Source organism: Chinchilla lanigera, unplaced genomic scaffold (assembly GCF_000276665.1).
Source record: "Chinchilla lanigera isolate Chin_1 unplaced genomic scaffold, ChiLan1.0 scaffold00018, whole genome shotgun sequence".
NCBI lineage: Eukaryota > Metazoa > Chordata > Mammalia > Rodentia > Chinchillidae > Chinchilla > Chinchilla lanigera.
The window spans coordinates 16,260,248-16,286,213 of NW_004955419.1; the positions used below are offsets into that span (position 1 = coordinate 16,260,248).

Consider the following 25,966-nt stretch of genomic DNA (forward strand, 5'->3'; position numbering starts at 1 on the left):
GTTTTCCCAGAAGAGCTTTCCCTTTATGTGTCTCACACTCTGGGGAAGCCAAAGGGAATAACCGAGATGTTCCTTAGAATGGCCACTCAAAGATGCCGGTGATTTTAGAGTGCTATAGAGACCTTGTCATAGATACTTTTCTTGTTGCTGGGACAAAATACCGGACATCCACAAGTTAAGGAGAGAGGTTTATTTTGGTTCACAATTTGTAGAGTTTGCAGTCCATAGTCAACAGGCTCCAAGCCAGGGTGACATAGCACAGGGTCATCATAGAAGAGAAACAGTTCATGACCTTGCAGGCAGAAGGCAGCAAAAGCAGCAAGCAGCAGAAATAGCCTGCCTTCCCTCTCTCCCTTTGTATTCCACCCAGACTATAAATCTATTGATTGGTGTCACCCACACCCATGGTGGGGTTTCCATTATCCCCACACAGAACTGTGCTAATTCCAGTCAGTGCACTCATTTAATACCACACACCCTTAATCCCAGTGTCACATGCCCTAGAGCCAGCCAGCTCTGAAAAACTGCACCTCTGAGCGTATGAGACTTTGGGGCAACATCTAGGTACAAGCTGTAACAGATCTCAAGAAGTTAATTAGGAGTGGATTTGATAGGTGGGTGGGAATAGAAGCAACACTGTGAGAAATTAGTGGGAGACAGACATTAGAGAGGATTTGGCTAAGAAGGAGAAAAAGAATCAAACCTGGCAGGCCAGAAAGAGAGCAAGAGACTTGGAGAACTTATCCTTTTTTTTAAAGGTGGCAGAAACTTGATCTTTAACACTGATGGGAAAGTGTGACCTTGGAGGGTGAGGGCAAAAGGTAGGGGGAGGAAGGGAAGGAAAAGAGAAGGATGAAAGACGGGAAGAACCTGAAGATGGAAGAGAAAGGAAGCAAATAATAGAAAAAAGTTCCTGTAGTTGTGGGAAGGGAAGAAATTCAAAGTAGCTGGGTGGCAGAGAGCACACTTTCATATTCTAGAGGAAGAAGAGAAAGGGTAATTTTTCTTTTCAGTGGGAGAAAAGAGAGGGAATTCCAATCTGGTGATTTCTTATTTTCCTCTGTTTTACAGCTGGGGGCCTAAATGGTTGAGAATGGTTGATAAGTTTAAAATAATCATTGTGCAGAATGTATAGATTAATTGGCATCAAGTTCCTACTTGAGGAGTGACATCATGAATTTATAGTGGGACCAATCTGGAGATAGGTGAATTTTCTCTAAACATTCTAGAAAGCCTTAGGACATGGGGAATTTAGCAACAGATTGGATTCCACCAAGACCCACTGCTATGGCAACACAGTGAGGCAAAGAAATGAAAAGAAAATCCCTCTGTTCCTTTATTTAAGAATTCTAAAACTTAAGCAACTCTGAAGGCTGAAGACTTATCATAATTCATTTGCTGCCAAAACTCTGAATGAATTGATGTGAGGCTATTGGTAGCTTTCATTCATCACATTATGTATATTCATTCACATGTTTTGCTTCACAAATGAATGTGTATGATTATGGAGTACTATGTTTTTCTCTCCCGGAGATGTTATATATGGAATACACACTTTATAACTATTCTTAAAACCAGAAAAATTTTGAATTCTAAAGAATGCCTGACCCTAATATCATCAGGAAGAGGCTGTATAAGCAATAAAGAGGCTAAAATGAATTATGACATCTAACTGGAAAAGAGAAAAGGGTAAGATGGGGGAGGGTATTCTATTGGGAAAAGTTACAAGAGTCAAGGATATAGAGAACTTCAAAGGACTGGGAGTCAAATGAGAAAAATTGAAGCATGGGAAATTATAACAAGCAGCTAAAATGTTTCAAGTTTTTCCGAAGGGAGACAGTTCTGGATGCTAGCAAATTCCAGGGTGGGCCTGGAGCTGTGGGCAGCTGGATTGTAATGAAATAGAAAGTCATTGAAAATGAGGTCAAGAAAATAAAAGGCAAGATAATTGGATAAATTACCCAGAGTAATGGCAAGATTCAAGGTGCACTGGAACTTTGCAAGCCAAATTCTCTGATTTCTAATGAGTAAAGCCCAGTGAAAAGTGTGTAAGATACCCAGAGGTACTGAACAAGGGCTTTACTCTTCCCCTGCGGTAGAATCTCTTTAATAAACAGAAAGATAAAATAATGAGTAATTTTATCTAGCATGTTATATGTAATATTAAAACTGTGATTTAGAAGTTACTAAAGTCAAAGTGAGAGAAGAGACTTTTAGATGTTTAGACAAGTAAAAAACTAATCTTGTACTTTATACTGTTTTTGTAATTTTTAGGGATTGGTGAACATTTCTGTGCAACCATAGATATTCAGTAGATTATATGATCACAAATAGTGGTTAAAAACTGTCATTTTGCTAAGTTATTAGAAACCATGATTCAAAAAAAGGTAGAATGTGAAAGAGTCAAGGAATATGTTCTAATTCTAGAAGTCTCAAACATAAGGCTTCAGGAAGAGTGGTATATTTTATATGATATGTAATTTTCTAGTTTTTCCTCTGTTGCTTTTTTTTTTTCTAATTTTGCTGCTTTTTTTTCACTTCTGGGTATCAAACTCAGAGGTGTTCTACCACTGAGCTGCACCCTCAGCCTCCCTCCCCCCATTATGTTTAGACAGGGTCTCACTAAATTGCTGTGGTGGTACTCAAATTTGAGAACATCCTGCTTCAATTCCCCTAAATGCTGGGATCTTGGATTACAGGTGTGTGCTACTGCGTCTATCTTAATTTTGCTGTAGTAGCCTTATTGACTATATTATTCTATTTTAAACTTCCTCAATCCCTCTTGGCTTAAAGTGAGTATGAATAAGAACCAAACATATTCTAATTATTGATGTTAAAAATAAGTAAGCATATTATAAAGCATTTTCACTTCAAATTTGAAAGATATATTTCATGTAACCTAAATATATTTCACTTCTTGTAGAGCAGTGACAAGTATCAACTACTGTTTGGAGGTTACATTAGGTTCTTCCAAAAGAAAAAAAATCTCCTCTAGTGTTGATGAAGGCTATTCTGGGGATGAGGAGCTGTGGGGGTAGCCTCTGCTGACCACAGGAATGTTGAACATCAGATGCTGCTTTGGCCAAAGAACCTTTGATGGATAGTGACTTCTTTGAAATGTTCAGACGATGGTCCTTGTGGGAACCTGCATCACAAAATATCTGTCACTGATGGAACATCCTATGTGAGAATAGAAATGCAGAATAATAGGAGAATGATACCCTATCTATAAACCATCTGTGTTTACCGATTTCCCAAATAACAGGACAAAATACATTTCACTATGGTAAATACTCCAGTTGCAATGGTCTCCAAAATTTTGTCTGTCTCGTTTATTTTAAGCAAGATTTCTGGGCCATGTGGCTTTTCTAGTAGACTTCAATGACATGCAACCACCAGCCAGAGACCTTGTCATTTATTTAACTCCAACTGTCTTTAATCTTGAGGACTGTGAGAAGCCTTAGGGTTTTAGTGTAATCATAGAATGTTTTGCAGGATTAGATTTTCAAATTTTTTACTTTTGTTATTTTGGCTCCCTGTACCAGAGAAGTCTTGTCATTATCTGTACGTCTTTAAATTTGGATTTATGTGGGTTTTTTCTATTTTTTTTTTTATCATTTTCCTCCTTTCTTTTTTTAGTTCACAGCCATGAATGAACCACAATGCTTCTACAATGAGTCTATTGCCTTCTTTTATAACCGGAGTGGAAAGTATCTTGCCACAGAATGGAACACAGTCAGCAAGCTGGTGATGGGACTTGGAATCACTGTCTGTATCTTCATCATGTTGGCCAACCTTTTGGTCATGGTGGCTATCTACGTCAACCGTCGCTTCCATTTTCCTATTTATTACTTAATGGCTAACCTGGCTGCTGCAGACTTTTTTGCTGGGTTGGCTTACTTCTATCTAATGTTCAACACAGGACCCAATACCCGGAGACTGACTGTTAGCACATGGCTCCTTCGGCAGGGCCTCATTGACACCAGCCTGACAGCTTCTGTGGCCAACTTACTGGCTATTGCAATTGAGAGGCATATTACGGTTTTCCGCATGCAGCTACACACGCGGATGAGCAACCGGCGGGTGGTGGTGGTCATTGTGGTCATCTGGACGATGGCCATTGTCATGGGTGCTATACCCAGTGTGGGCTGGAACTGTATCTGCGATATTGAGAATTGTTCCAACATGGCGCCCCTCTACAGTGACTCTTACTTAGTCTTCTGGGCCATTTTCAACTTGGTGACCTTTGTGGTAATGGTGGTTCTTTATGCTCACATCTTTGGGTATGTTCGCCAGAGGACTATGAGAATGTCTCGGCACAGTTCTGGACCCCGGCGGAATCGGGATACCATGATGAGTCTTCTGAAGACTGTGGTCATTGTACTTGGTAAGTTCTGTCTTCCTGTAACTTTATAGATCTAACGTCTTAATACAAGTTATATTAGTTTATGGTAGTAGTAAGCAACAATATGAATATTTTCCAGGTGTATATGCAGGAATTATCAGGGGATAAAGCACCTTTATATTAAATATCTGTGACAAGGCTTGCAAGTCTTCGTACAATTGAAAAATCAGAAATATGTTAGTCTCAGTGCTATAATATAACGATGATAATATAAAACATGTCATTGAAGAGTTTGGTATCTAATACTGAAAACATATACTAGAATCTCCAGTCAATCAATTTCATTTCACTTCTGAAAGGTTTCCTTAGAGCCTAAGGAAACTTTTACCTGTGGCCTCTATAGTCCTGATTTTCAGAGAGAAGGTACTTTTTCTAATATCAATCTGTTTTCATATATAATTAATTTTATTAGTCTTAGCATTCTATAATTGTTATTATAGCCAAGTACATCAAAGTTTTGCATAGATTTACTAAACAAAGATTGAAAACAATAATATTTTGTGATAATACTCCATGAAAATTTGTTAATTCCTATGGTTATATATGAGAGATAAGTTGATTTTACAAAAAGAAAAGTTCTGGTCTATCCAAACCTTATCTTATTGTAAATTTGTTTATTGACAATCAATTGTTTTGTGTTGTTTCATGTTAGTGTTTGATGATTTGTAACAAAAATATAGATCTTTTAAAACAACTTTTAAGGTTTGGGGATGTAGCTCACTGGTAGAGTATCTGACTAGGATATGGGAGGCCCTGGAGTTGATCTGGCACCATAAAACATATGGACAAAAAACAAACAAAAAGCCCCCCACAAGCCCCTATGGACAAGGCAATCAAATTTTTAAAAATTTTTTTATTTAAAAAATTGAACTAACAAAACAACAATGAAGACAATCAAAACAACAAAAATGATGCATGACCTCAAAACAACATGATAGGAATTAACAGTGGTTGCTACATGTCTTTGATTGTTTGATCAAAATTTTTATGATTTCATCTTTTACTGTAGAAGTTCAGTGGATAGTTCCTATAATTTTCTTTGCTCTGTGTAAAGCAGCGTTGATGTAATGTAACCTGGGATTATGTGATTCCTCTGAAACATTGGGAATTCCACTCATTTTAGTCGAGGGAGACAGAGTCCTAATTATCATTAAATAAATCAGCATTCTGGTTGGGGCACTGATCCCACTCTGATTTGACTAGGGTGAATCTATCATGGAAATCATGTCTAGCTGTATTGACTATGACCTTCCTATAGACCTGTAGGAATGAGAAATAGTCCTTGGAATTGCTGGCACAGCTAAATCCCTGTCTAACTATCTGGAGCACTTAGCTAATATCCCCGTTAGGGGCCCCTTCATATCAGATGATAGATTGCCTTATTCCATCCAAAGAAGCTTAGTGGAAGTATAAGAATAGTTTACCCATATGTTTAATCATCAACAAGACTTTGAGTATCTTGGTGGTACAGGGACAAATTTTCTATGATATGAATGAAACACATCTTAGTTTACCACAGACACTATTTTGTATAACATTAGTTAATATGAAACACTTTACTTCTATATTGATTTAAATATTTATTTGCTAGGGGTCTAAATGTTGATTGATACTTTTCATATGCATGAGCTTTTTTGTTGCATTATGTGCTGTTTATACAGTTCATAGGACCCTCAACAACAAAAGATTACTGAATTTGGACTAAGCCTACCAAGTTCATGGTTTAATTTTGACCTTTATGTCATATCTTGCATATCCTGTTGTACAATGTGCTTGATGATTCATGTAAAATTAACTTTTGTGTCTCATGGAGGTTTTTTTGCAGATTGAGATAATTATTTTAAGAGTTTATACGGCTATAATTCCAGTGTACATCTGCCCTAAATACCTAAATACCAGTCTACATCTGTACACTCCTAAATAGGAGTGTCCCAACTCCTAAATCGCATAAACTCCAAACTTGAATGTAACTGAAGTATTGTTGTCTTCTGAGATTTAAGAAAGCAGAATCTGTAATGACTGAAGGTAGTGAACTTCTTCTGGAACTGATAACAGTGTTTCTACCCCTGCAAAGTGGACAATGTTTTAGAATATGAAAAACTTCAACCAGGGTGATAGCGGAAGAAATTTGATGAGGCAAGATGGCGATGTGATTGTAATATAGGGAGCAGAAACTAAATAAATGGACTGTAGCCTTTGTGAGAAAAGCATCAAAAGTAGAAGGATAGGAGGGATATAGGAGGAAGGGGTTGGAAAGCTTAGAATAGGGAATCCACAGCCCTAAACAGTCAGTGTTTATCAAAGTGATGCTAATGTTATTCAAAAAAATGTATTCTCCTGCTTGAATTCTGACTGTCTCTCTGGAAAAACAAAGAGTTCTGGTCTACTTGCAATTCAATGCATTGTAAATTGGTGTGCTGACAATTTGTTACTTTTTTTTTTTTTTTACTTTGGTTTGTGGACATTGATTTTTAATCTCTAATATTTGTCTTCTCTGCCAGATTGTCTGGTCTTTGAGGGAAGGCTGGGATTGTACTACTGTGCTGTGTGTTTTCTCCTCATAGTCTGTCACAGTTATCGAGCACAAAGGAGATGTTCAATAAGTAATTACTGAATGAATGAATGAATGAATGTGGTAACACAACCAGGTTTCTGAGCCTTCAAAACTGAAGAAAGCCGTAGTGAATTCACTGTGGTAAATGCTTCATTATTCAGCTGTATGGGAGCCGTATCCAGCTGCATTTCTATTATATTCTCTGTCTTCTCATCAAAATATACACTTTGGAAGATGACTGGCTAATATGAGTCATCAGTAATGAGTCTGTTTGGTTTCATTTATTCTGGGGCTGATTAACTATGGACATTCTTCAGTTTCATTTTAACTATGTTGAAATAACCTCTGGTCTTTGAACTTTTCAGTATTCATGATCAGGAGGAGGGTTGGTTGGTGAACAACTGAATTCCTAGGAGTCCACTTAAAAATAAAGGTCTCCTTGAGATTTATGATATCAATATGTAGATAAGCTGCTTTTCAGTGAGTAGGGGATCTTAATAATTACTTCTGTCAAACACTTCTGCAACATTAATTGTGTGCCCAGCAAAATTCTACTTTAGAAATTGGTATTTGTAAATAACAACCTGAGGGAGCGCAATACTGTTTTTAATTTCTTGTCCTTATTTTCCAGTGAAAACTGAGGTATAAAGACACTAGATAACTTGTCCAAATCCACAGAGCTAATAGCTGTAGGAGTTAAGATTCAAACTCTGGCATTTGAGTTCTAGAATCCTTGTGTTTTTTCACCTCCATGCTGTACTGCTTCTTTAGAATAAAACAGCTATCACTGCATGTGGTACTTTGTAGTGAAGTTGGAACAATAGTGTACTATTAAGCAGAAGCATTGAGATCCTATGAGTATGCATTGATGCTACCCAGCCCTGTGTGTGCTTTGTGTCCATAGGCAGAGAAAGCTTTAAGGGAACATTCCTTTCTTTGTTTCTGATGCTGCTCAGGACTCTCTTTTCCTTTGCCCTTTTCCATTGTGTGGTAGCTGCTTGTCACCCAGGAAGTGTTTTATTCCAGGTGTGGTTAACGCATTCATTGTCTTAGCACAGTCGTGTAACCTCTCCCCAGGCTTGACTTTTCCCTACTTGACATTTTACCAAGAATTCCTTTTGAGTCTGTTCTGCGGTGGAGAATGTTCTGTGGCAGTGGAGATGTTCTTCCTTATTTGACCCCAGGCTGTCTCTAGTTGTAAGTCCTTTCCTTTCTGGCACTATTCTTTGTGATGATACTTCTGTTGGGGATAATTAAAGAAGAGAAAAATCAGAATTTGGGAAGAGAAACTCATGGTGAAGATTTGGATGATTTTGCATCTGAGCCCTGCGAGGGACATAAACTACATTACATCTCGATAGAAATTTTCTCTTTGGAGAAGAAGAAGGAGACACTATTTTTTCTAGTTCTATCTGTTTGTGCTGGAAATGATCACTACTTAAGCTACATTAGCCTTATTGCCTATGTAGTCTGTGTCTAAGTCAACACTAGGTACTACTTCTTGAGTGTTGTCTATACCCAGCACCAAGGAAAGCTGCTCCCCCTGCCATTTTATGTATTTAGCTTGCAGGTTAAGATAGGGTAAGTCACTTGTCAAAATCATTCTTTTTGTAAGTGGCAGACCTGGAATTCAACTCTAGGAATGTTTTGGACCATGGCCTTCTACCACAGGACACTGAACCTCTTTTCAGTTTAGTTCATCAAACATGTTGTGCAGTGCCAATTATGTGCCCAAAGAGCAAAAGATAAAGGAAATTATTCACAGAGCTTAGGTTGTAGGAGAGGAGATCAAGAAAGTGCCACAAAGCATTCAGGTCCATGTGCTATTAGGGATGTGACCCTGAGTGGAGGTGAAGGAAGCGAGGGTTTCCTAAATCAGATTCATAATGAATATGGAGGAGTTTGTCATACTGTAGCATGGGGTGGAGGGGAAGTGGGGGTACAGCACGAACAATAGTTATTAACTTTGAGAAACCGAAAGTAGTCAGGTATATTTTACATTTCCTGAGTCCACTAGACGGAGTTTTGACTGGAATGTCAAAAGCTTTTCTAGCATACTAAGGAGTATGAGTTTCAGCCTATAGTGATAGGAGATGCTAAAGGGATCTACAAGATAAATGAACACCAATTCCTTATAGGTAGGATATTCATACATAATCATCCAAACTGAGACACTTTCAGCAATGAAACAAACACTAACTGATTGGGACTCTAGTACAATCACCATAAACCCAAGACTGTTCCGGAGAGTCCAGAAGATGTGATCACCCTCCTCCTAGATTCTGATTCCTATTTTAGATAATTTATGTGTATTCTTTCTAGGTTTTCTTCTGGCTTTTCAAATGCAGAGTTCAACACTGGACTTCTTCCATTCTGTAAAAACACTAATGAAGAGTTTTTAAAAGGCAAGTGTCTGTCCAGATTCAGAATTTCAGATCTCTAAAGGGTCCTTTGAAATCACTTTATCCAGGTCCTTCATCTTACAAATGAAGAGACTGAAGCTCCCAAGTTAACTGAAAAATTTAGGTCTTGAGTTATCTCAGGAGCCAAACCAGGATCCGGGCTTCCTGCCTTCCACTGAGGTGCTGTTGTTGCTCCACCAGTGCCTCCACCTTACTCAATGTCATCCGTTTTCTGCCTTGTGAAGATCAACAGGTCTTTATGCGGCTAGCCAAGATTAGGTGTAAACATCGTGGCTATAAAGGTAACTGTCTCCCACAGTGTCTCCTTGAATTTGGCCTCATTATAACTAAGTGGTAATTTATGTAATGAAGCTTCAACAAAGACATCTAGACTGGATTGCTTATGTATTACGTAGTTTTTACACATATTATATAATATATCACTGTTTTAACAGCAGGATTGTATTGCTTTTATGCAGCTTTTTCTCTATTAAGTGTGTTTATAAGTGTGTGTGTGTGTGTGTGTGTGTTTCACTTTTATTTGTGCAGTCAGTATGTGTTTGGGAGTAACTAGCTTCATTCTGGCATTATCTGGATGATTCTTGGCAAGTTGCTTTCTCTGTAGTTTCAGCGGTAGTATGAAGTTGGCTAGTTTGACTTCTAAGATTATTTAGGCTTCTTTTTATTTTCCTATAAATAAAATTATAAAGACAAAAAAACTCTGACATTATCTGGGTGATTCTGGGAAAGTTACTTTCTCTGTACCTTCAGCTGTAGTATGAAGTTGGTCAATTTGATTTGTAAGATTATTTAGGGTTCATTTTATTATCCTAGAAAGAAAGTTATAAGGACAAAAACCAACTATAGATCAACCATGTAGGGCTTTCTTGTAGGAAATTTAGAAATGGGACAAAAGCAAAAGACAATGATTCCTCTCTATATAAAAGGTATACATCACCTTCTTTAATAATCCGTTTTAGATACCCTATTTCCCATTGAAGGGAGTGGTGCATTTATGGAGAATTATCTCAAAGAAGGGAACCTTGGGGTGTTACTTTTCTGCAGAGAGCCACGAGGCAGGAAAGGTAGACTTCCCAGTTGGTCTTGTTGCTAGGGAAAGGGTGTGGACACAGAGTCCCTTATTCCCTGGCCACAGGTGACCAAACTACACATCCTGTTGCTCTGAAAAGACATTAAAGCTACCCCCAGTCTGCTCAGGTCCCAGTGGCATCCCTGTAAAGGACGCTTTGAGGAAGAACCTGAGGAAACCTTCATGAGAGCCTTGATTGTTTGTGCTGTGGGTGGTGCCAGGAGAGACACTCTGCAGCTGTTCCACAGCGCTGCCCAGACCCCAGATCCCGGGCTCAGGTCAAGACAGAAACCAGCTTTCAAACCAGCTTTTTATACCCTTTTGTTCCCCATCTCCATTCAAATATTTTTTCTCAGAAGAAACTTTTCAACAGACACAACCCCCCCCTAAACCACACAAACTTTAACAGAGTTCCTTTTGAGGTATGGACAGAGAAGCCAGGACATGGAGCTCTTTCTTATTTTAGATCTGCTGAGAGTGATTCAGACTTGTCTAGCTGAGATTCTAAATGTTGCAAAGTTATTTGCCCTTGTCATTAAAGAGAATAAATGGTGCAAAGATGTTTTAATTGTGATGATGACTGAGAATCACCATTGCCTAGATATCAAGAGTTTAGATTTAGAATAAAATAGGCCAGTTTGAACATTGGCTCCTCACTTTCTAGCTCTATAACCCTGCAAAAATGGCGTAGTTTCTCTGAGCCTCAGTTTTAAAACTGACAAATTGAAACAGTAGGACTTTTTCCATCAGGTAGTTATAGGCATTAGATTAACTGATCAATGTGAAATATGGAGCTCAGTGTCTGGCTTACAGAGAACTCTCACTAAATGTATATGTGCTGCTGAAGCCAGCACATGGAAGCAAGTGTTATCCTTACTGTTGGGTTCTTTCCACATGGACATCCTTCCCCGATTTCCTTTTCTCTTTTTCAGACATCTGTACCTACTGACACACCAAATTCACTATTTATAAAATGATGGTGCCTCATTCTATGATATAGTAAAAAGTACTGTTGTGTTTTAGCACCTGGCTCTAATAGTGTGCTGTAAATTTTATTCTGAATAAGCTTTGCTTTTCCAATTTTATTCTGAATAAGCTTTGCTTTTATAATTTTTAAAAGGTTTTTATTTTTTCCTTTTTTCCATTAGTATATGTTTGTGATACACAATACATTCATATAGGAATATATAATATATTCAAGTGGGAATATATAATATATTTACATGGGAATATGTAATACATTCACGTGGGAATATACAATACATGGGAAAATTCCTCCCCCTCTTCTCTCTCCTGTCTCCCTCTACTCCTAGATGCCCTCCCATACATCTTTACTATACTCTCGCCTCTTCCTTATTTGTTGAGCGTCAACTCGAAGTATGAAAATTCCTACTAGCATCAGAGGAAATGGCAGTTTCATCTTTTAACTCTCCAGCAATAATTACATAGTGTTGACAATTAAAATGAATTTTGGAAGTGAATAGACCACCTTGTCAAAATCTATTAGGAAATCATCAGCTCCTTCCAATGAATCTATAATGTTTAAAGTGCAGCTGTGAGCCCTGAAGGGCCTCTTTCTCTTTCCTTTTGATCAGCAGGGAAGGGCCATGTCTGGAATATTTGGAAAACATGGCAAGTGGGTGGGATCATGAGACCTTATTGCTGTTCTCAAGCTGGATCCAACTTCAGTGTGACCACCTATGAATTCTTCAGTCTGGGTTTTGTCATCGTTCACCTTGGAAAAATCACACTTAAGACCTTCTAAACATCTACTGCCACGCCATGATTCTTTTTGGAGAATTCCTATGGACATTTCCTGAAGGTAGGGATTTATTTCTCAGCACTCAAACGGTCGACACATAACAAACTCCAGATATTTGTTGAATGACTAAATGAAATAGACCACTTTTTCTGGATTGGGAGTTTTATAGGTTAATTGTAATAGAAATATACCTGTGTAACCTGCAATTCAGTGTGATGTGAAAGTTCCATTCAAGAAATACTTGTTATAATAAATGTTATAATAAAGCAGTTCCACATTCTTCCTCTCATGGAAAGTTTTAAAGCCAAGTTCCACTGAGTAGTTGTTCATAGTTTATTTTGTCAACAAATATGTATTAAATATCTTTGAGGATCCCCTTTAAGAAAACAATGAAAACACAGACCTTGTTCTTAAAGAGGTCTCATTCTTAGTAGATTAGGACTAATAATTTAAATAAAAATATAGTAAATAAGCATAACATGATAAACTATGGAAGGTGCTATGGGGATGCTGTAGGGTGAGGGAGCAATGTCTGAAAAAGACTTAAAGATGAAAGTAGATTTCGAATTACATCTCACACAATATATGGGGTTTTGCCAAGTGAACCCACACAGAGGAATTATTTCTGTTATTCTTTATGCAGTGATTGAATGAAATTTTTGATCACTTTACTTAAATTGCAATTATTATGTTACTCATGCGTGACAATAACCTTCATACAAATCTCATGTAAATTTCTGAGAAGAGACTTTTTCATAATTGCCAAATAATAATTCACTTATACTTTTTGCCTGTGTTTTACTCTAGTATAATACATTCGTTTTTTGAATTGATCAAAGGTAGCAAATTAACATCAAATTTAACATCTTGTTTTCTGTCTGGTAACCCGAAAGCACATGTGCATGCATGCATGCACACACGTGCATACACACAAACACACACACACCATTGTCTGGGCAGTAAAGCTTTTTAGATGGCAAGGAGCTCTATATAATATAGATTTTATTTTTTATTGTGTATGCTTCCTTATTATCCTGAAGATTTAAGTTGTCATGGGGTCCACTTATTTGCTATCTCTGATTTATCTTTAAGTTATTTGTAGATCAATAAAAGTTTATAGCCAATGTGTAGAATCTTATATTTGTTCCCAGAAATGATACTTGCCTATGAACAGGTAATGCTGTGTGTCTGTAGGTCATCACTGCATTATTTTCTTCTTTTACATATTCCTTGATGTGTTCTTTGTAAAAAGTACTTTAACGAAATTTTTTTCCATGCAAGCAAAAGATTTTTTTCTTGTGTTTGTATTTTTGATTTTTTTTCCCTTTGAGGTCTAAGCTACAGCCTTGTGACTCAGAGAAGCTACTTTTCATTCGTGTACTTTAGTGAAGATGATAGTGTCTAGACTGAATGTGGTCAGGGCTTTACTTAAACCCAGGTAGGTCTCCTCCACCAATAGAGGACTTGTTGTAATGATCCAAAGCAAACATGAAGTTCTAATAGGGTGACATAGCAATAACAGGGTCTTTTTGAAGAAGTGGGATTTAATCTGGCATTGAGAGACTGGAAATTCATGGCTTCACCTATTTATCCTGCCCAAGTAGACTTTTATTGACACAAAGAACACTGCATTTTAAGTAGGGTTTTCCATGAGTTCATTCTAAATGGGCATTTCTGCACTTCAGAAAGCTTCTCTTTATGTGGCAGGCGTGAATTCATTCACTGGAGTTATTTTCCTTTCTCCTGGGAAAGAGAAGATGGTTGTGTAGGAGCCTAGCCTTAAAAGACCTGCAGAAGAGACTGGTGAAGTGAAAAGTCCACAGACTTTTTTGTAGCCAGCAAATGACTCACCATTTTATACTAAAGGATTTGCTTGCTAACCTTGCTGAGCCTGTGGTGCACAGCTCTGCTCTTTGTGTACTGGCCCAGTTCCAAAGAAAAAGCCATGCTGTAAACTGAGGAGTTGCAATCAGTGAGTTTCTGAACAAAACTAGAGAATCTGTATTTAGACATCCTTTAAAAAGCATATGTGCCTGTGTGTTTGCGTGCACATGTGAGTGTAATGATGAAATGGTCAAATAAACAGAAGTTGTAGAGATTAGAGTGCTGGCTTTATTTAATTTGGCAAATTCTCATGTTTTGGGGTAGAAGTGAAGATGTTTTAATCAAAAACACTTTCTAAGGCATATATTTTAGAATATTCCAAACTATCAATATATGAAAATAATTTACTTAGAGGGAAGAAAATGTTATAGAAACTCAATTTGTTTAGTCAGCTTAACTGTAGTACATTTTAACATATTCATATAGTAAAATAATAAGATTAATATAACTTCATAATGAAGTTTTCCAATATTTTCCTTCAATCTAAATTAGTTTTACCGCTTCTGAAGCAAAAAATCTCCCACTGAAGTGTTCATAAATATTAAAAATATTAAAGTTAGAAACAGGAACAGAAAACACATTTCCATTTTTATACTGAGCAGTCTATAGTATACTACACAATAAATGATTTATTGCTATCATATTTTTGTTATATGTCATCCCTTAGTAATAATGGATTTGTAACTTTAATAATAATATGTGTAGCTTGGTTGCCAGGTAGCTGATTGAGATCATGGTGTATTTTGATGAGTCATTTTGATTAGAGTTTGAGGACATTTTTGTTCTATGTTTATAAATAAGATATTTGAATTAGAATTAGAGTAACACTGATCTTTGTAGACCAGATATATTTGTTGAAATGTATATTTATCTACCCTATTCCTTTCAACAACTTAATATACATCACAGTTAAAAATATCTTTACTTTCCTATACTTCTCTGACTTAATCTGTTTGGTTTTCATAAATGTTAAATCATTCTATAGAAATTATATGCAGAAGACTTAATGTTTAATCAGAATTTTAAAGCACAAATTGTGACAACTAAACCAGCAACCCCTTTTATTTTTCATCTCATGTATACTTTTCCTTGGCCTCATTCTGCAGCTAAACTTTATCGAAAAGATTTGATTCTTCTTTTATGTTTTAACATGCAGTAAATCTTTCTTTGCTTGTAGTTTGGTTGCTTTCAATTTTTTTTTAAAAAAATTTTTGTACCATTTTTAACTGTTCCTGGGATGATATAGTAATTTTAGTTTTCAGAGTTTCTAAAACATGATTGTGGACCTGTAAGTGCTTGTTCTTATCAGGACTCTGACTTTGTCCATATGGGTTATAATTTTGAGCAAGAATCTTAATCTTTCAGAATTTCAGTCCCTTCAATGGCCAAATATAGAAAATACTCTTATAAAGGTCATATGTGGTAATGAATGTGAGAATTTTTTTATAGGAAGTGCCACACAAATGTAAGCTATGAGTGCTTTTACAGCTGCGACTTATATAGGGCAATGACCTAAATTAAAAACAAGCAGAAAATGTTTGGAATGCCAAGAAATGTGATGTAGTGTGCACTGCCTGAATTCGAACTCCTGCGTTTGTTACTGGTTGGTGTCATTTCTGGCAATCCACTTAACCTTTATGACAGCTTCTTTATCTGTATCATGAAGGCCTGCACTACGTCATTGTGTCTGTCTCCAAGTGTGGTCCAAGGACCACCTGCATCTGAGTCCCGTGGCGTGCTTGTTAAACAAGGCACGAGTGTTGGGCCTCAGCCCAGACCTGCTGTAGCAGAATCTTTGTGTTGGCATCTAACATTAACACCTCAGGCACTCCGGCATGAGAGTACTGTGATTCTCTGGGTTTTATTTAAGATACCTGACATCCAGCTTGTCCTTGCTCAGTTGTATTTTATTTTATTTATTTATTCTTTATCAGGACATGTTTGTAGCACCTATTGATTATATTCATCGGGGGTAGTAATACATGTATATGACATATCTTAATTCTTTTTTTATGAACTTGGCCTCAACTCCCTTGGGCCCCTGCTCCTATTTGCTTTTCTTTATATGTCTGTATACATAATGATCATGTTCCATTGTAGGAACTTGATATGTTTACACAACACATTACAATTCCTTTACTTTTTTATTCCATTTCCCTCCCCTCTCATACTCCTACCTCTGTCTCTAGAGTCCTTTCCCATATGCTAAAGATCTGTCTTGCTGTTTCCTATTGTCTTTTATTTTGCTCTTCATTTACATAAGAGAAACCATGTGATATTGAAGCTTGTGTACCTGATTTATTTCACTTAACATTATGGTCTCAAGGTACATTTATTTTCCTAACAAGGAGTCAAATGTATCCTTCTTTATGGCAGAGCAGTACTCTATTGTGTATAAGTACCACATTGTCTTGATCCATTCACCAGGTTATGGACATAGAGGCATCTTAGAGATTTAGCTACTATGAATTGTGGTGCTATAAACATGAGTATGCATGTATCACTGTAGTATGATATGTTTAACTCTTCTGAGGGAGATACTTAGAAGGGGAATAGTTGAGTCAAATGGACATTCTCGTTTCAGTTTTTGAGGAATCTCCATACTGATTTCCATAATGAATATACTAGTTTATTCTTCCACCCACAATGAAGAAGGATTCCTTTTTCCCCATAGCCATATTTCTGAAGTGAGATGGAATCTCAGTGTTGCTTTGCATTTGTTGAATAGCCAGTGATACTGAAAATTGTTTTCATGTATTTGTAGGCCATTTGTACTTCTGGGAAGTGTCTGTTGATTTCAGTTCCCATATTCTGATTGGATCTTTAATTCTGAAGGGTCTAATTTTTTCAAGTTCTTTATATAATCTAGACATCAGTCCATTAGCCAAGTAATATCTGGCAAAAAAATTTTCCATTCTGAGGTTATCTCTTCACTCCATTGGTTATTCCTTTTGCTATGCAGAAGCTTTTTAATTTAATATGATGTCATTTGTTGATTCCTGGTATTATTTCTATGTACTGGTGTTCTGTTCAGAAAGTCCTTGACTATACCTATGTCTTCAAGAGTTTTACCTGTTTTGTCTTCCAGCAGACTGTTCTTGTTTTAATATTTAGAACTTTGATCCATTTTGACTTTAGCTTAGTACATAGTAAGAGATATGGGTCTAGATTCAATTTTCTATATGTGGAAAGTCAGTTTCCCCAGTACCACTTATTAAAGAGACTATCTTTCTTCCAGTCAATGTATTAGGCCCCTTTGTCAAAGATATAGTAGCTGAGTGTGTTTGGAGTTGCTTCTGCATCTTCTACTTTATTACACTGATCTTCAGGTCTGTTTTTTTTTTTTTTTGCCAGTAATACTGGTTTTATCATGGTAGCTTTGTAGTATAAATTCAAATCAGTGGATGTGATGCTTCCTGTCTTGACTTGTTGCTCAGAATTGTTTTTGGTATTTTCAGTCTCTTCTGGTTCCATATGAATCTTAGGATTGTTTTCTCTAGTTCTGTGAGGAATGCTATTGGTATTTTGATTTGGATTGCGTTAAATCTGTATAACAGTTCTGGTAATATGGCTGTTTTCACCATATTGATTCTGCCTATCTGGGGACAGGGGCTATCTTTCCAATTTTCTAATTTCTTTTTTTTGGTACTGGGAATCAAACTCAGGACCTTGCACTAGCCAGGCAGGCACTTGTGCTGCTGCGCTATATCCCCGCCCTCTTTCCAATTTCTGATGTCTTCTTTGATCTCATTTTTCAGAGTACTATAGATTTCATTGTAGAGGTCTTTCACTTCCTTGGTTAGATGAATTTCTAGGCATTTAATTTTTCTTGATGCTATTATGAAAGGTATTTTCTTAATTTCTTTCTTGGTGAGTATATATTGGGGTACAGGAACACTGTTGATTTTGTGTGTTGACTTTGAACACAGGTATGCTACTGAATTTAGTCATTAATTGTAAGAGTCTCTGGGGGGAATTTTTGGGTCTTCTATGCAAAGGATCATATCATCTACAAATTAGGATGGTTTAACTTCTTCTTTTCCTGTACATACCCCTTTTATTTGTTTTTCTTGCTGGATTGCTCTGCCTGATGCTTATAGTAACACATCAGCTCACAAATGCTCCATTTGTGAACAGAAGCTTTTGGCAAAATTTTACTTTCCTCTGAAAACTCTGTATTGGGTGATGAACACAAAAGAGGCCATCTTCTCCAGCAAAGCATGGATACCTTGGTTCACAAACTTAATTTGTTTTACAGTTCTGAGGATGATGGCCACATTTGTGTTCATTAAGGGAAGGTGGCCACATTTGTGTCATGTGGGGGAGACGGCTGATGTTGTGTTGGTCATCCAAAATTTAACAGTGTTAGTCATCCATAAGGTCACAAATGGAAGCAAAAGTTTGCAAAATGCTTCTGTTCTTGAATTGAATTGTTTGCATAAGAAGCCAAGGTATTTCTGTATATTGAACAAGAGTGATGATAGCAGACATTCTTCCCTTGGTCCTGATTTTAGAGGGGAATCTTTCAACTTCTCCCCATTTAATATGATGTTGATCTTTGGTTTGTCATGGGTGGCTTTTATCAGATTGAGGTAAGGTCTTCTATACATTTTTTAAAATCACAAATGGAGGATTTTGTAAAAGGCTTTTTCTGCATGTATTGAGATGATCATGGAATATTTGTCCTTGCTTTTGTTTATGTGGTATATTACACTCATTGATTTGAATATGTTGAACAATCCCTGGATCCCTGGAATAAATCCTATTCTGTTTGCCAGTATCTTATTGAGGACTTTTGCATCTATGTTCATTAAAGAGGTTAACACGTAATTCCCTATTTTGGTTGGGTCCTTTTCTGGCTTTAGAATCAGGGTAATGATATCTTACGATCAGTTTTGCCTTGAAATCCACTTTGAAGTTTAGATTGCTACTGCTTTTTCCTGGCTGCTTGTTGCATCAAATGTTTTCCATCTTTTGATTTTTTAACCTGTGAACTTTAAAAATTAAATATATTTTCTTGTATATTGTGTTTTGTCTCTTGAGTCATTCTGCAAATCTGCATCTTTCGATTGGGGAGTGGAACCCATTCACACTGAGAGTTATTACTGAAAGGTATTGATGTATTCCTGTCATTGTATTATTTTCTTGTTGCTAATTTCCTTATTTTTTCCTTCTACTTAACTGATCACTCTGCTCAGAGTATTCATTTTGCTTGACTTATTGGTGTTGTTAGTTTTGCTCTATCTTTCTTGGATATCCTTGTGAATCATTTTCTAGTGCTGGTTTAGTGGTCTTGAAATTCTTGAGGTCCTCTTTGTCATGGAAATAACATTGCTTCATAAATTTTGGAGGATGGTTTTGCAGTCTATATACATTCAATATAAGTTTTAATTTCCTGGATTTCTGTTTGAAATCTTTTCATTTAATTCTTTGTGTTTATTTCTGCTATTTCTTTATTAGTGTGTTCTGTAAGCTCCCTGGTAATTTTGTTTATTACTTCCACTATCTCTTTAGTCAAATCTACTGTGATTCCTCAGAGCACCTCTTTAATCTGTTTTTTAACCTCTGTTATTTTTTTTTTTTTAATAACGTATGTTACTTTTACTCTTTTTACTCTTGATGCCCCCTGGACTTTGTTTGGGGAAGCTGGGAGTTTTAGGAGGCATTTTACTCCTTTGTCTTCTCATGTTTCTCTTGTTTTTGTTTGTTTATTTGTTTGCTTTTTTTTGTGAGGAGGTTTGTGGGTGATTATAGTGGAATGATTATGTTGCTAGTATGGAGATCTCTTCAAGGTAGTCTGCTTTTCAGTGATGCACTTTGAGTATGGCTAATTCTATTCCTTTACTTCTGCCCAATGACCTAACTGCCTCTATTAATTTGGGAGGGAAGGATGCATTGCAACTGGCCCAACACTTAGTTTTCTGGGGGTGGATTGCAGAATTGTTAATGTCACAAAGTAATTTTGGTATTGGCATACAGAAAAAAAAACAATAGCAACAATTATGTGACTCTTATAATATCAAGCAAATCAGCAACAGTAGTATTGTCCAAGGCAAATTGGATATTGATATATCTTAAGAACTAATAGTGTACTACCCTTAACCATGGAAAAGAAATCCAGAATTTTAGTATAAACAATAAGAAAACCCATATATTGAGATACAGCAAATATGCTTGAATATATTCATACTATATTTGACAGCTATATCTCTGCTAATATAAAAAAGAATTCAACAGTAATTTTATAGAGTTAACTGTGTAAAGGTTAATAAAGCTTAATGGCTATACTATTATAGAAACATAGGGACTTGGGAATAGAAGAGTCAAGAAAAAAATTTTGAAAGCATAAATTATAGGAGATGAGAAAGAGGAGAGAGAAGTGACACAGAGGATCCTATTAGGGAATAGAAGTATATTTATAGAATTACATAAGAATAACAGAAAAAAACAAATGAAAGATAGAAGCTAAAGGAAGAAATAGTATAGAGAATAAAAGGGAGAGAAATTAAAAGGAATAAAGAAAAGAAAAAGGGAAAAAGAAAAAAGGATAAAAAATAAAGGAAGAAGAAAGAGAAAAATTCTTCAAACCTCAATAAATTAGTGAAGAAGGAAGCACAAAGAAAACAAGAAGAGTCCAACAAATCTTTGTGTTTTTGAACAAGTGGTTTTTCTCCCCTCTGGGGTCTACAGTTTTGGAATCTAGTAACTCATGGTTTTCTATGCCTGGTGATGGCCTGTGGTTTTGTGAGGTGACCCCCATTCCAGACCCCTTCTATTTACTGAGGCTGTGGCAGTTGCCAAGCTGAGATATGTTGTCATGCATGCCAATAGATAAGGAAGGCAGTCAGACTCCAATTCTGTGCTGGATGCAGGCTGTCACACAATGGGTCAAGTACTCCAAGCTGATACTTTCAAAGCCAGAGAAACTCAAGCTAGACCTGGCCTCAGCAGGGCATGTGTCCTTCCCCACCTGAACTCAAACCTCTCAGAGAGTCTCTTTCCAGCCCGCTCTGTGTCAGTGGCTGTCTCTCACCCAGTCACTGTGGGAATGTAACCCTTGGAAACCTGAAGTGAAACTGTCACATAGCTGTTCTGAGTTCCAGATAAAAACACTCAATCCTTTCCTAAAATGGCAACCAGTGTTGTACTCTCTGGCAATATGGCAAGCACCTGCTCTGGGATCCCTTTCTGGCTGTTGCCTGCTGTGTGGGAGAACTCCCTTTGGAGCAAAATCCCATGCTGTTCTTGCAGATCACAACAACCACTGGCCCAGTCCACTGCTATCTTTTCTTAGTGGAGCCCTTTCCAGGTGCCAGCACTCACCTTGTTTCTGCAGAGTCAAGTTTCCTTCCCTTTGAGCTGTGAGCTCAGAGTCAGGGAGAAATTCTAAATTATTTCATTCCCTCCTATGTGTGGTGGTCCATTTCTACAACTCTTCTGTGGCTTTTAATTTTCCTGTGAGTTTCTTCCTGATTTATGGGGATCTGATTCTCTTTTTTCTTCTTCTTCAAGTTATTTTCCAGTGTTTTGATTCCAAATCTTGGAAAGGTTGAATTGCTGCCACTCGGCACTGCTCAGTTTTTCACTCTCTTGTCTTTGCTCAATTTTAAACTCTATTTTTCATTTTTTTCTAAGGAAAATGACACACACTTTTTGCCACTCAAGCAGTGTGGGAATACCTGTGATTACTCCATGCATATGTCTTTGCACACCTACTTTGCAGAAGAGGATGAGAAGAGAAAGAGAAAACAAATGTGAGCAGAAAGAAAACCCAAAACAACTAAGATAAAACTCTTGGCTTTTGAAGCACTTGCTATTAATGAAATCAGTATTTCTATACTAAGTAATTTTTCCCAAAATATTGGAAACAGTCTCAGTAGTTATAGCCCTTTAGGAAAATGTATCACTTATAACTTAATGACTGAAAGTACAACTGATCTAAATATATAAAAATACCTTCAGGAATTATGCCACCTTTAGGGACATTTCATATGGGCCTGTCATTCTAAAGAGATACACCATATTCTCAAGAAAAGAGATAGAAAAGTATGTTTATTTTTGAATTAATTTAAGAACTGGTGGATGCATCTGCATGGAGACCTTTGTAGAAAATCAGTCAATCAGTTATTTAGGCTATGTAAGGAATTAGCTTGTCCCCCTTCATTTTTTTCTGAGTCAGAAAAGCATGATCTAAAGAGTTTGGAATTTGGACTCACATGTATTTGGGTTAGAAATCTTGACTATGCCAACACAATAGCTGTGTAATGTTAGGCAATATAGTCCATATTTTTGAGCTACATCCCCAAACATTTTCTAATTTTTTATTTTCAGACAGTCTTGCTAAATCACTAAATTGCCTCTATTCCCCATCTGTAATTGAGGAGAGCACTTTCCCCCAAATAGTAAGGATATCAAAATTCAGTCAGAAATGTGCAAGTGCTTAGCAGGCTGCCTAGAATATGTTGGCATGAACATGACCATATTATCCCTTCCTTGTGTCTCACATACAGAAAGAACTACCTGCAGCATTTTGTGATTGCAACTGTTTTTCCAGGATGGTCATTTCTTGGAACCATCTAGTTTCTTTTATAGGCTGATATAATGATGAGTGACATTTCCTCACTATGAACCAAAGGTTCTCTCTATAAGGAATTCAGCCTATTAATCTGCTCCCTCATTCATCAGTTCATCCTTTGATCATTTATTCAAGGGGTGAAACTATTGAGATTATGCTATTCGTACTCTCTTCCAAAGCCAGGCTTTGGTTGTCTGTATGGTAGCAGTGATAAATGTTTTTTTAGCTTCTGTGCATGCTTATTGGATGCAGGGAACAATCTTATCCACCAGAGCTGAGATTATCTTCAGATAGATGGACTATCATATATGTATATATACTTACATATGTGCATATAAAATGTATTTATGATATGTAAAAGTAGTATCTTCACATAGATGTGCTATTATTTATGTATATAAGCATATATATACATACAAACAGTGTCAAAAAGGGCTATGTTTGGGGGTATCATGACTAGATTGGACTGCGATCCTTTGGTTCCATAAAAAGCAGTAGAACTGTGTATAAAGCAATTTAGTTTAAGTGATATGTAAAAATTGCCAATGTGTGGAGAAAAAAATAAATACTGAAATGTAAAATTCCTTCTAATTTACAAATATGACTAAACTAAGGCAAAATGAAAGTAAGTCTATGACAGATATAATTACAAAAGAAATATGGCCCTGGCGTTCTAAAGCCTGCAGTCCAGTAGGAAAAATGACAGGCTACATGTACAAAAGTAATTATTGCAAAAGCCAAGACATGACAAAAAGGGATTAAACAAGTACAGATGAAATGTATGGGAACTTAGAGGAGATGGAATGCAGTGGTAGTGTGAAATTAAGAAAGTCTTATATAAATGATTCATGACTTGAGTGTTGAAATAAAGTGGTGTTTGGGGAATGGGCTATTCTTTGATATTTCACTTACCCCTTCAAATATTGAATCCTTTAAAAAGAATACTTAATATGTTTTAAATTATTAAAGGAATGCATATTGTTGAGAAGAAGGAAAATTTTAAAAATTTAAATCATTTATAATTTTACCTTTCATAGTTAAATATTAAAGTAATGCACAGTTTCTTTCTGGCACTTTGTACTAATTAATATTGCCGTTGATATCATACAATATATACAATTTTTTCCTTGTTTCATTTTGTATTTTTAGTAACATTTCTATGTGATGACTAAAATAGGATATATTCAAAATTTGGAAAATAAAAATGAAGATGGTGCAAGAAGTACAAAAACAAAACAAAACAAAATAAACAAAAACCCTCCCACTTGTTATACTCAGTGATATCAGTCACATTTTGTATAATAGGTAGCATTATACTTTTTATACAGTTTAATATCATGTATTATTCTATTAGCATTGTATTTCTCCATCACCAAAACTTCACATGCATTACTGCTTTGGCAAACATTTCAGTTACATACAATTTGATATAGTGTGATTTAAAAGAAGTATGTTGGCCATTTTATTAGGCTATTAAGTAATCTTTGAAAATGTGATTTTTCTACACAGAGCCTACTACATCCATTTGATAAAACAGTGTGAGTGGGTATATGTTTTTTCTTGTTTTGCTAGTACAAATAACATTGTGATAAAGATCTAATATGAATCTTTATTCTCCTTACTGCTTTTGAATGAGTTTTGATTACTTATTGGTTGATGCCCTTCTGGCAAGTTTGTACTGTTTTCTACACTTCAGAAAAGGGAGTGAAAGTATTTTGTCATTCATACCAATACCAGATGGCACTTTTTTTCCTTAATGGTGCTCTCTTTTATCATTTATGTTATTGTATCCATGAGAGCAAACAGCCAACCTGAGAAAAGGGCTAGTCACTCTTCAGGATTTAGAAACTAAGTATACATAAAAATAGAAATACATTTGGCCACATTTAAATATATGTACCACTTTGAAGTACTGTGCTTCATGCAAGGGTCTATATTTACTTCTTTAAAAAACTGAAGGCCTAACAGCTGAGGAGTGTTGTAGTTGACAGTGTTACTTCCTGGATGCTAATCCTGGTGCTGCTTCTACATACCAGTGGAGTCAATTTGGGTAGCATATACAGTTGCTCTAAGGTTCAGTTTCCTTGTCTGTACAATGAGCAGTAGGGAGGAGCAGTAAAACTTCGAAAGGTTAAGTAAGGTTAGTATAAATGGTGCCAATATAGCCAGGCATGGTGGAGCATGCCTGTAATCCCAGCATTCTGGGAGGCTGAGGCAGGAGGATGGACATTTCAATCCTATCCTGGGCAATTTAGTGATTTAGCAAGACTCTGTCTCAAAATAAAAAATTAGAAAATGGTTGGAGATGTAGCTCAGTGTTTACACCACCACCGCCCCCACCCCCCCAAAAGCCAGCAGGCAGAACTATGAAAATGCATAGTGCGTAACTTTCATCAGATGGTCTTACTACTAAGCTAAAACCTAGGGTTTTTTTTCCGGTACCGGGAACCAAACTCAAGACCTTGCACTTGCCAGGCAGGCGCTTTGCTGCTGAGCTAAATCCCCAGCCCCACTCTTCTTTATATTGTGAGAAGGGGTAGTCCTGATGAGTGGGGACCAGTCTTGCTGCTGGGACTCAATGGGACAGATCTGCCTTGGACTGGATGGTGTGGTCATACCAGAGATCCTGAGAGATGCTGAAAGGAGAAATGCAGCTCACTTCCTAGATACTCCACTTTTCTGTCTTTCCTAGACAACTTTAATTTCCATTTAATGTTCCCATCAAGTCTCAGTTCAGCGTTCTCACTGCCTCAGTAATTCTTTCACAGTGCTCCTTGTCTAGAAGAGCTGACTCCCAGTTCCATTCATGATGCAATTAAATCATTTTAGTAATTATAACAAAAGGCCTTAACAAATTAGTAGCCATTTTGTAATTGAAACAAAACCATATACATTAAAAGAAAGACATAATTTTTGTCTCATTCGTAACAGTTCCTAAGCTGTGTATGTGCTTGGGCAATGTACATCTGCTCAGAAGTTGGACTCAGGTAGGAAACCACTATTCTCATACTGAGTTTGATACAGTTCTCCATTTTTATCAATGCTAATATAATACTGTAAAGGCATAACATCCTCAAAGAAAGTGTAATGTCATCTAATGTTAAAACTGTGAAGTATCTGAAGCTAGAGGTTCATTGGGTAGCTGATAGATATTAGGTGTCACTGTTTTCCTCAAATTTGAAATATCTGGTAGTGATCCTCTAAATTCACTCTGGTATCCCAAGATGTCTTGGGGCACAGTTTAAGAGCCAGGCCCTACTCTACTTCTGTTTTTTTTTTTTTTTTTTTTTTTTT

General features: G+C 36.6%; 1 protein-coding gene across 4 annotated transcripts in view; it reads left to right on the forward strand.

Moving 5' to 3' along the window:
- The window catches only part of Lpar1 (lysophosphatidic acid receptor 1), a 134,594-nt gene that overhangs the window by 70,139 nt on the left and 38,489 nt on the right, over positions 1 to 25,966 (forward strand). For all 4 annotated transcript variants that reach the window (XM_005382726.2, XM_013513299.1, XM_005382727.2 and 1 more), the window contains exon 3: positions 3,640 to 4,387. In XM_005382726.2, the coding sequence (XP_005382783.1) occupies positions 3,640 to 4,387 (748 nt within the window). The remainder of the gene's footprint in view (positions 1 to 3,639; positions 4,388 to 25,966) is intronic.